The sequence below is a fragment of the Mauremys reevesii genome, linkage group 5 (assembly GCF_016161935.1).
Source record: "Mauremys reevesii isolate NIE-2019 linkage group 5, ASM1616193v1, whole genome shotgun sequence".
NCBI classification, from domain to species: domain Eukaryota; kingdom Metazoa; phylum Chordata; order Testudines; family Geoemydidae; genus Mauremys; species Mauremys reevesii.
Window position 1 is genome coordinate 27,876,515 of NC_052627.1, and position 12,056 is coordinate 27,888,570.

The 12,056-nt window shown below is 39.2% G+C and overlaps 1 protein-coding gene across 49 annotated transcripts in view; it reads right to left on the reverse strand.

Moving 5' to 3' along the window:
• ANK2 (ankyrin 2) overlaps positions 1-12,056 on the reverse strand; it is a 561,730-nt gene that overhangs the window by 126,775 nt on the left and 422,899 nt on the right. For 43 of the 49 annotated variants that reach the window (XM_039542463.1, XM_039542469.1, XM_039542505.1 and 40 more), the window contains 5 exons: positions 10,760-10,858; positions 6,999-7,196; positions 4,306-4,404; positions 4,050-4,148; positions 1,079-1,177 (listed from right to left, as the gene is read on the reverse strand). In XM_039542463.1, coding sequence (XP_039398397.1) covers positions 1,079-1,177; positions 4,050-4,148; positions 4,306-4,404; positions 6,999-7,196; positions 10,760-10,858 — 594 coding nt within the window. The remainder of the gene's footprint in view (positions 1-1,078; positions 1,178-4,049; positions 4,149-4,305; positions 4,405-6,998; positions 7,197-10,759; positions 10,859-12,056) is intronic. The other 6 variants (XM_039542508.1, XM_039542507.1, XM_039542481.1 and 3 more) reach the window with 2 other exon arrangements.

Consider the following 12,056-nt stretch of genomic DNA (forward strand, 5'->3'; position numbering starts at 1 on the left):
TGGTTGCAAGTGGTTTACACTCACTTTGCACCCATCTTGCACACCTATGCAACTTCCATTAAAGCAAATGAAAAAATAGTCACAAAATCTTGTAAGTGATTACATAAGGAGCATCTGGCTCATAATTCTTTTACGTGCCAGTGTTTAGACAGCTTGGCCTTTTGTGTGTTAACTGCTTCCATCTATATTTTATAATGCATTATCAGGATTAAATGTTTAAAACCACATCACAGGTATACAAATCAGGGCTACGTGATTGATTTTAGTGGACAGTGGGAGAATTGCACTTGATATATAACAATGGTGGAAGTTCAGCTGTTAGATTAGTCAGAATCCTCTGATGTTTTGTTTCAGCATTTATATTATCGTACTCTTTTAAACTTAAGAGTTCAAATGTCTTTTAGAACTTGAGCCCTGAAGGGAGCTGGGGAGAAAGCACAGTGTGAGGTTACAGAGCTAAACAAACAGCAGACAATACAGAAATTCTGCCCAGTGTGCCAGAATCATTCCCTTGACAACCAGCATTTTTTTCAATCTATTCTTTCTTTCAACTTCAGACAATATAAGCTAGCTCCAGTAATTATCTTGCACACTTACTATTCAAAAGCAAATATTGCTACATGGAATTACAGGTAGTCCCTTTACTAGGTAAACTGTAACTGAAAATAACATGCTGTGCTGCAGAATCCAATAATGGTGCAGAAATAGGTCATGAGGCGCCCTGAAATGATGTAGGGTGTGTCTGCCCTGGAGCTGGAGGTGTAATTTCCATCTCCGGCAGACATACCCGTGCTAACTCTGATTGAGCAGGAATGCTAAACACAGAAGTGTATCCACTGCAGTCAGAGTGGCAAGACAGACTAGCCACCCTGCGTACATACCAGGGGTTTCAGATGGGATTCTACAGGACTGTATTAAGAACTGGTTAGGGTGAAGCCCAAAAAAAAACAGATAAATACACAACATGTGGCCTTTTATTGTCTACTGAAGAAAAAAACATCCTTCCTTAGTAAACCCATTGTTTTTATTGTGCTTACAAGTAGAACAGAAGGTATGGAAGCTGCAATGAAACACTTACCCTGGCTCGGGCATCAACAAGGGCACCATTCCTCAAGAGGCAGCGGACCACTTCCACCTGCCCAGCACGCGCCGCCATGTGTAGGGCGGTCTCCCCACGCTACAGAAAAGCAGAGATTTTAGAGCCCCAAGTCATGAGAAATAAGCAATTTGCAGCTCGTGTAAACACTGATGATGTCAATAGAGTGAGGTTCATTTACACCAGCTGAGGGTCTGACCGTAATAACAAATTCAGAAGTGTGTGTATATACATGTCTTTGGGGTGGGGGAAGGGACTGGAGGCCGTGTTTCACTTGGCACCCCAGTGGTCACAGACAATGGTAACTGCATCATTGAGGGTCAGGGTGAAATCCTAGGCCCATTGTCGTCAATGGGAGTTCTGCCATTGACTTCAATGGAATCAAGAGTTGACACTCTGAGACTTACAACATGTTAAATAAATCACAACCCACCAGTGGTGCCTGGGAATATTCACCAAACAATTATTTTAAATGGCATTCTGCATATTATTCCCCCCTGATCATAGGTATTCCCTGGTTTTCTACATAATGGTGCTTCTGCTTGTACTTCAAAATAGCCAGGGGATAAGAACATATTGAGCCTAGGATTCTCAAGGGATTGCTGAGCACCTGAGCTTCAAAATGGAAGGGGACATTTTTCCAGATGGTCTCTTCCTGTGCACTGTGTGGAGCTGACAGCTTTAGAGAGCATTGTAAAGGCAATATATCAATCCCTGGATAGTGTTCTAAAAACTGTGGTCACTGGCACTGGGTGTGCAATGAATGCTAGCTAGACCCTCTCAATCCTTTTATAGCCCACAGAATTTGAGATGGATACATGAATTTCAGGAAGTCCAAGTGTTTTAGAGTATAAAGAGCTGGGTAAGAAAGTGAATATGAAAAGCTCTGGATGTTCCTTTGCTTTCCCTATGTTTGCAAAGCAACATTAGAAATTAATAAATAATCTTTGCTGTTGGAGATGTTGGCTTAATCTTGCACTATACCATCTTCTTTATGGAGAGAACTGTAATTTATCCCAAGAGAGTCTCTATGTGGCTAGTCTAGGACATACCAGGCATTGGCATAGTGCAACGATAGAGAGACTTCTTGTGTCTTCTCTGTTATGACAGCACAGCAGGATAAATCACTGTCTAGCATTTTTCGTCCTACATACACGTGAACTCTTGCTGATGACAGAGTATCATTTGATTTGCCACCTACTTGTATAATCTTGTATAAAGAGAAGAGCCTCATCTTTTTACCATGGATGGACCATACCTACCAGTTGAAGGCTCTTATTGTTGACACTCTGTCAAATTAATCTGTAATTGCTATAGCACTGGCTTTCTCTCCTCTCATCTAGGAGCTGAGTCCATGTATCAAGCGCAGAAAAGGACCAATTTTTGTTGTTATTTACTGAGATAGTTAAAAAGTAACCCAAATCTACTCACAGTGATGAGCTTATAATGTAATTAACTCCCAACAAGGAGGGTTTAATTTATTTATATAAACCCATCCATCTATATAAATTTTGAAATCTACATATGGTCAACAGCTATGTTTAGTAAACAGACAATGGGTAAATGCTTGCAGTCCTAATGGGAGTTTTACCTAAAGATTTGATTGAAAGATTTGACCATATAAAAATCTTATCATTTGAAGAATATACAGTTAAAAATGTTTTCATTCTGTTTGTGAATGAGCCTTTCATTTAGCAAATTATCAGGTTTAGATTTCTATAAAGATCACTCTATACTTGCATTAGTAAAGCAATTTAACTTTTGAAAACAATTAGTGAGCTTTGCTAAGTAAAAGCGAAGACACCTGCCAAGCACAAACAATTGTAAAATGTTAAACTTTGTATCCAAACATTTATTAATATCTGTTATCAGTCCTGATCCTTTTTTGACTTAGTTTCTTTCCCAAAATTTCTTGTTAGCATTTTTACAATTAATAAAGTAGTTATATAAATATTGCTTCCGTATAAAAAGTATAAAAGCAGTGACCATTTTTGTCATGAATAATTTGTCATATTAAACAAATAAAAAAAAGAAATACAATATAATATGCATACTTATTGGAACCCCCTAATGGATTTGTTTACCTTTCTAGTAGAGAAAAGGTGGTAAGTCCAGAGTACATGGATTACTAACTAATTTAGCTCAGAACCTCTATTTATCGTTTTAAAATATTATTTACTGGTAAAATTCTGCTTTAAAAAACAGACACTCACAAGTAACTATCATTTGAGTTTGTTATATTAACAACTCAAACAATAAGAAACACATGTAATGTAACCCCAGGACATGTCCCTGGTCTCATTTATTTTAGAATAGTGGGATGTTTGGTACACAAACACTCATTTCCATGGCAAGTCAGGTCCTGCATTTGGTGTTACCTCTCAAAGGTCATATTTTAAGGACTTTAAAAATAAAAGTGATGTTCTCTAGAATTGTAATTCCATTACTTCTAAATGGGAAAAACATCCATGGTCTGGTAAAGGAACAGCTTTATTTTAAAACTTCTAGGTTTTAGTTTAAACTGCTAGGTTAACATTTTTAAAACTTCCCTGCCAGTTTATATGGCGCTGCTCCATTGAAGTCAATGGAGCTGTGCCCATTGACCCCCGCAAAATGGTTATCCTTTTGGATTTAAACTGCAGTATTCAAAACTGAAACACAAAATCTTCCCTTCACTGTGCCCCTGATAAACCTGGTAAGGAAACTATTCAGAATCCCAGTGCTGCTGAGAAACACACTAAAACTATTGTACCACAAAAGGGTTAAAGTGCCTGTTTTATGGCCAACTTCCCCCTTTTATGGTTGTTTGAGAAATATATGAGGTTATTTTTCAGAGAAGTTCAGTTAGTAATAAATAATCATTAAAATGTGACCTTTGGCTGGGCTACATGGCAGCTCAGTTCCATGGTGCATGAGCTGATGCAGTGATTATTCTAATCCAAGCCATACTCACAATGTTAGTGACATCTGGAGAGGCTCCATTCTGCAGCAGGAGGAGGACTATATTCAAGTGGCCCATAAATGCAGCCACATGTATTGGTGTGAGGCCAGACTGTGAAACAAAGCAACAGCAGTTTTACTCCTCTGCACAGGGGCTGAGGGGCTTCTTCATTTAAATAAAACATGACTAAGAAGATACGGAGAGAGGGAGAAGAAGAAAAGGGAGAAGAGAAGGAATGTGTTTTTTAGGAGTTGAAACACTGTTCTACCTCTGTTATAGCCTGGATTGAAGCCCCATATTTCACCAGGAGTTCCATGACTTTGATGCGGTTTTTCTTGCAGGCAATGTGCAGTGGAGTAAAACCATTCTGTGCGAAAAACAATTCTGTTAGCTAAAAACATGCAGCTACAGTTCCCACACAGCTCCTGGCTGGCACACTGCAAGCAGTAGTGTTAGAATATCAGATGCCATTGTTCCTCAGTCATAGTAGGCTCTGAGATATAGAAAAAAAACCCAAGTCATCTTAATGGGCTGCTATTTCCTTAATACACAACAGCCTCCAAGGCTTTCTGCCCACATATTGGAGAAAAACATATAAACTAACAAAACACGGACATTCTCCTTTTGAAAATGAAGAAAATACTAGAAAGCAAATATAAAACCATCCATTTGGGAATAGCTTACATATATGGCGGAACCTGCCTCACGTGAGAAAAAATCATATATTAAAAGATGATAGTGATAAAAACCAACAGATGCTTTCAAAATTATCTACTGTCATTTAAAAAATAGGGGGCAGGATACTTAACTGCTTGCCTTTCTCCTAGATCACATCTCATTTTTCTATTCTCCTTTAAAAAGACTCTCTGATCTGTGTGTCTATATCTATGTATGTCCATATTTATGCAGTATATCTCCTGTATATTTTATATGCAGGTGAATACATGCATTGACTAAGAGGCAGCTTGTACTAACACTTTCTATTGAGCATAATCCTTACTATCATTAAGAAATCTATTTGCTTCCATGGAAATTATCCTGGTAATAGGATCTAGGACCGCAGTCTAACAAAGCATTTATGCATGTGCTTGAGTACATCCCTATTTGACTTAAGTATATCCTTAACTTCAAGTCCATGTTTAAGTCCCTTTAAAGTCTATGGGGCATAAGCATATGCCTAACATTAAGCAAATGCTTACGTTCTTTGCTGAGTAGTGATTGATGCTGAACTGGGACCTAGGCTGGACAACAAATCCTTGAAAGATCAGGACCACAGTGTTTACTTTTTTAAGTAGACACTTGCTGAAAAATACAAGTAGTTTTTTTTTTAATGCAAAGCAAGAATGTGTTAGATAATCATTGGTTTTTCTAATGAAAAAGGTCAGAATTGCTAGTGCTCAACTAGAAGTACAGCCAGTTAATCAGTGAGAGAGAGGAGAGCAGCTGCTAGAATGACAGCTTACTCCATGGCTAGTCTCTGTTAAAATAAATGTTACTTATAGGTTGACATTAATATGTTTTAAAACACAATAATTAAAACAACTGAGAACATATGTAGGGCTTTATATCTTCAAAGCGCTGTACAAACATTAACTAATTAAGTACTTCAAGAATATCTATCTCAAAATGAATTATTCATAAAGCTTATTCCATCACTTTACTTGCTAGAGATACTATGTAGAATAGTAAATTAACTAGTCTAGGTAGCTTTAAATGTTAGCCTGGAATAGCTAGGTTCAGATATAGCTCAACACAAGCTTTGTCCATGCTTCTAGCTGGCACTGCTCAGATGTCCTAGAGTTGCCCTCTAGTCTCGTTGTTGAAAAATCTGAGTTATAAAATTATGTCTCCCTGTTAAATGTACACCTTGCCTACAACACCCCAATGGTTATCTCTGTCTTCATCATCATCATCACCCTTGCAAACGGGCATCTCTAACTTAGAATTCTATAGTATGTCATTTAACCAGACTCTGGTCAGTTGCTTTTCTCCTGTTCTTCTTAAAGGACGGGGAAGCTTTATAAAAGAAATCAATTATGATGACCAATGTTTATTGTGATGAATATTATAGAGGAACAACAGCCACTCCATAGTTAAGGGTGATAGTAGCTTCCCATTATAAGCCCAACAATTAACCCTCCCAACTTCCCCAAAAAGAAATCAATACCCTTGAAATTTCACATACTGTGTCATATCGCTGGATACATTTTCTGGGAAGTTGTAGTGTTTCAGAACTTTCCATTGTTAATTTTATTGCATTTAGTTCATTTTACTTCATCTTGTTGACCTTGCTGAGGTCATAAAGTGTTCGTGACAGGCTCTTTGTTAAGTCTTAAAGGCCTTAGAAATTCCTTCCTGTTTAGGGGATGATGGTCAGGTCCTTGAGCACAAGGAATTATTTATAATATAATATTTTTATTTATGCTTCAGAAAAATAAAAAATTGGACATGCTATCATTAATTATATTTGGTAAATGGAAGTTCAATAAGTGCAAAAGACTAATTTTCTGCCATCTAGCAAAAATATTGGACAATTTATTTTAAAAAGTCTACCTTCAGATGTAGTATTATGTCCACACCAATCAGCCTTTTACAGTGGTAACAAATATGAACTGCACCACCATGCGGTAAAGTGTGAAAGGCCAAAATGGCAAATGCATTAAAACACCGGAACGTGTGATAGTGTTAGCTAGCAATGACTGTGATTCCAAGAACGGTTGCATAGCCTCAGGAATTGATCATGCAAATACTTGCTAGTGAACATAGTGTTTTCTATCATGAGTAGACCCATTGAAGTGGAACTCCTACATCCAACAGTAACTGCCATTTACAACAGTAAGCACTACATCCTATTGACGTATGACTAGTAAAAGAAGTAAGCACTATGCTCAGTAGTGTTTGCAGGATGGGGCCATCTACAATCTGCAGCGGTGTTGCATTAGAGGGGTGAGGCAAGTTTACCAGGGCTCGAGCGTTGGGATTTGCTCTCTTGTCCAGCAGAAGCTTGGTGACACGATAATGGCCACAGTGTGCAGCAACATGTAGGGCAGTCAGGTAATCCAGTGTGACATCATCAACAGGAGCTTTGTGCTGCAGTAGATGTTTGACACATTCCACGTGGTCGCCCTGAGCAGCCATGTGAAGCGGAGAGAGTCCATTCTGTGCCAGCAGAAAATACAAGTGTATCAAACTTCCAGTAAAAATAACTTATGATTATATAGTGCCATTTATTCAGAAGAATCCCAATGTGCTTTACGAAATGTATAGGAATAACTTCATCCAGCACTGAAATGCAGCACCTGTGGGATGAAACACTAACAGTTCACAGCAACATCACAGACAGTTGTAAAAGAGAGTGGAAAAAAATGCCATAAACCCATGGCAAATGTGTGGAAAATGTAGGCAGGCAGAATACAGTTATCCAAATATGGAAATTAGCTATAGTGCATTGTCTTGAGAAAAGTCTCATGGTATCTTTAATGTCAGGACTGTGCTTCCCTAGGCTATGACAAACCTATGCTAGGCAATAGGGTCTGTATTCATTCAGAAGGAAAAGCATCTACTTAGTCACCAACACACATACTGTAGAACATGTTATTTTTCCTCAAGGTCTCCAACAATAAATACTGGCCAACCCTGACCCTTTTTAGTTTGAGACCTGATACTCTCACAGCCCAACGTGGGAAGATGTCATGGGCCCTGTGTTACCACTGTCAACAAGGAATTATACAATACAGTTGTAATCATATTTATGTTCCTGGTTAAAAGAAATACATAAAGTACACTATTATTCAGAATAGTAAGGTACTCAATTACAAACCTTCTATAGGCCTTTTAGGAATTAAACACAAATGATTCATGCTTTCCTGCATAGTTTACAGAAAAAAGGCTAGTTGAGTATTATTAATAAACCCTGCCATAACATTGTAAATGGTACTGTATGCAGCAAGTTACCATACACTCAAAAGACATGTGGGCTGATTTTCAGAGGTGCTGACCACCCACAATTCCCACTAAAGTCAATATAGCTGAATGTGCCTCGAACCTCTGGAAACCAGGGCAAATGGTACTTACGAAAGAGTTTACAAATGTAGGGCTGATCCTGAGAACACTTACTAGCAAGCGTAGTGCTCACTACCAGGAAAAATCCTGCTACATTTGCTAGTGTTTACTGAATCAGGCTCTAGTATCTGAATATGGTAACACTTTGATGTGCTTAGTTTTTAGGAAATGATTATCAAGTGGTTTGGATGAAAGCTCCAGCCTGATCAGCTGCTGGGGATTTTGACCTGTCTCTTGACAAATGTACACAATGAGGTCTCAGTAGAGCTTTGCCAGGCAGGCTGCTGTACCACTCTCGGCATTATATATGTCATTTTAAAATAAGAGAAAAAGTGATAAAATATTGAAGTTTGTGGGAAGGAACTAAAGCAAAGTGACTTATTTCTATTTTTCATTCATCTGTCTGTCTCCAATCTGGAACAGCTCCAATGGGGCCAGGGGGAAGGGAAGCTGTCTTTAACACAGGTTTCATTTTACAGGTCACGTATGATTTGGCAGCGGGGAAGAAGAGAATGTCTCAGTTCAGATGGTTCAAAGTTACTATTTAATTAAAATATAATTGAAAGGCTACAAAATATCTTCTTGAATTGGTTGCTTCTTTGCCCTCTACTTTTCCTGAAGAGAGTCCCAATCCCTGTCAATACCAAAAGGGTGAAGGGAATTGTGTATTGATGATGGGAGAATGGAGCCCTCTGATCATCACTGAAGTATTTAACATGTAGGATCCATTCGCTGTACAGATCTTTCATGCCACACCTGTGGCTATGCTTCAGACCAATTGCCCGAATGATCGGTAGAAGACCCTGGACCAGCTCCTGCCAATCCCTCATCATAATCGGGGGCCATGACACAGTGGAACATATATGTTCAAAATCCGGGATTCCAGCAATCAAAGTGTGGACTTTTTTTGTGCCACAGACATTGGCTCCATTGGGGGCCCCCTGCTTCTCAGTGCAAGAGAGATTTTGGGAGAGGTGCAGTGGAGTCACAAAGACACTTATTATTTAATATTTATTTATATTTACTATTTTATTAGCACTGCATGTATCCCCAGCCATTCTTTCTAGCAGACGAAGAGCACACCAGCCAAAGGAACAGGGCCGGCTCCAGGCACCAGCGCACCAAACAGGTGCTTGGGGTGGCCAAGGGAAAGGGGCAGCACGTCCGGCTCTTTGGCTGCAATTTGGTGGCGGGTGCCTCAGTCCCTCTCGGAGGGAAGGACCCTCCGCCGAAGAACAAAGCGGCTGCGGTAAAGCTGCCGCCGAAGTGCCGCAGATCACGGCTTTTTTTTTTCCCCCACCGCTTGGGGCAGCAAAAACGCTGGAGCCGGCCCTGGAAAGGAACCAGTGCAGCCATAAGGATTCCTTTGCACACCCCCTCCCAGCTTCTATATAGACACCCATTGCATAACCTGCCCACACGGGATGCTCACAGGGATACAAAGTTACACACTGCGAATATGTCCATGGCACAGCCCACAGACTGAGAGCAATGAAAGAAGCTATTTTTAAATGTAAAATAGCCAAGACTTATCGATTTAAAACAGATCACAAGACTGATATCTTCAAACTTAGGTGTCTACAATTAGTCTCCTAAATCCACACGTAGGCACCTAAAAGAAGTGACCTGCTTTTCAAAGGTGGTCATTAGAGCTGGTCAAAATTTTTCTAACAGTAATTGAATACTAATTGTACTAGTAACTAGTATAAGTTACTAGTTCAATTAGTGTTCAATTACTGTTAGTATTAGTTAGTAGTTAACTGAACTGCAACTAAGGAACATTAATGGTAATTAATTTTAATACTTTAATTTTAGACAACTCTTTGGCGAGGAGACTTTGTTTAACTCTATGTCAGCAAAGTGCTTAACATATTTAGGATGCAATCTGTTATGACCATATCAATCTCTTAAGAACACAAAGACAAAGTGACATTCTCCATTTCTATTCAGATACTTCACATCATTTAATAAGTATGGCTGCCCAACACCTGTTTTCATCTGCCTTTGATGCAGTATGTAGGATGAGAAATGTATCCGCTGATTGGCAGAGAGAATTTGATTAAAGGGAAAAACAAAGAAAGCTTTTATATTAAATGGCTTTACCTTAATTACACAATTTTTTTTAAAAAATGGTGGTTATATATTTATTCATTAATGGGAATACTCTGGAATTGTTTAGTCTACTAAAGGAAGTGAGAACAGCTCCATGGGATACAACAAAAGTAGATAAAAGATCAGAAAATATAGAGGGAATGATCTTACACTGACCAAAGAGATGGGATACATAACCCATCTTTCCCATCTCTAGCTTCTATGATTCCATGAAACCACGTTAGTTAATTCCTGTGGTATGGGATGAGAACAGGCCACTTGTCCTGAAAAAGTACTGTCTATATCACACATGTAACCTGTCTCCGAAGAGAAAATGGAGTGATTTTGTTCATGTATGCCAATTCTCCTTATGTGGAAGGTTCAAGTCTATTTTCAAGAGAAAATCCTTACTTTTGGATTACTCTATCCAAAATACTTATTCAGTCTAAAGCATTTCCAGTGGGGTTACTGACACGTCCCTATATTCCTCCTCACCCTTCCAGCGTACCTAGTAATTGCTTTGAAGGGTTGTCACTGATATTAATTTGTTCTGTGAATGAAATACTCACCTTGGTCCTTGCAAGCAGTGGAGCACCCCGTTCCAGGAGGAGCTCTACAACCTGGTCATGCCCGCTTCGTGCGGCACAGTGGAGTGGAGTCAGTCCATCCTTTAAGCAAAAGGAAAGTGTTAAGCATATATCCAGACTGCTCATCTTACTGCTCTCTATGGAACAAACATTCAGAAATCTAGCCCACAAGTTCCTGATACTGACTGAGTGCTGAGCACCTGCAAATCTTGCAAACCTCCAGCAAAAGCTGTCCCTTTTATTAATGTCTAAATGAAACTGACTTAGTAGAATTAAGCTTTACCCCCAGCTCACCCTTGTATCAGTGAAGGACATTCTGAGGTTACACTTTGAGAATGGTGGAGAGGAAACACATTATGTGTGCAAACCCATTATCAAAGAAGAGATTGCATGCATGCATCTCCTTCCCTCCCTCACTCTCCTCATGGCTTTGAAATTGTGCTTCCTCTCTCTGAATACTGTGTGATGGCCGAAGGATACTCAGCTAATCCACCACAGTGCTTCAATTGCTTTTGATACAGAGATGAAATAGTAAATGTCCATGCCAGAAAATTTCTAACAAGCAGGAGGAAAGGAAAGAATTTGAGTGGAGGAGAGAAACCAACAGAGAAAAGACTCTTCCTTCCAAGGCTCAACGACAAGCAAGATCTAATAATCTTTTGCTAAACTTGCTGTGACAGCACCGTCTCTGAAATTTTCTCTCCATTGCAGAAGACCATCCTGTCCCAAAACATGTGCTCACGCTGCTCAGTCACTGAACAAAGCAGTTAGAGAAAGATGGGTCAATGAAACACTTAGAAAGGAAAGTGCATTCTAGATAATGCTGCTACTGTCTGGTCCTTCCCTCAGAGCGAAAGAGATAGCAAATGCAAGGGGGAATGATAAAAAAGGGAATAAAATATCAGTGCTGAATGACAGAAAAAAAGAAAATCACATAAGATATAAAAAGAAACCCAAATATAGAGAATTTTAACCTTAAAGTGCAATGCTGTATCACCATATATGCACTCAGATGAGCACTCAATGCCTGTTCAGTACAGATGTGTAACTGAGATGTTTTCTTTGAATTTAAAGTAATAGAAAACACCACTGTGACACCAATTGACTTGTTTGATATATTTACTTCTGAGGGAACTCTGCACCAAAACATCAACAAATTCTGCGCACAATATTTTAAAATTCTGCAAATTTTATTTGTCAAATAACAGTGGAGGCTCCAGTATGGAAGCCCACTGGCTGCACTGAGGTTGGAGAGCATCCTGATGCCCACGCCTCCCAC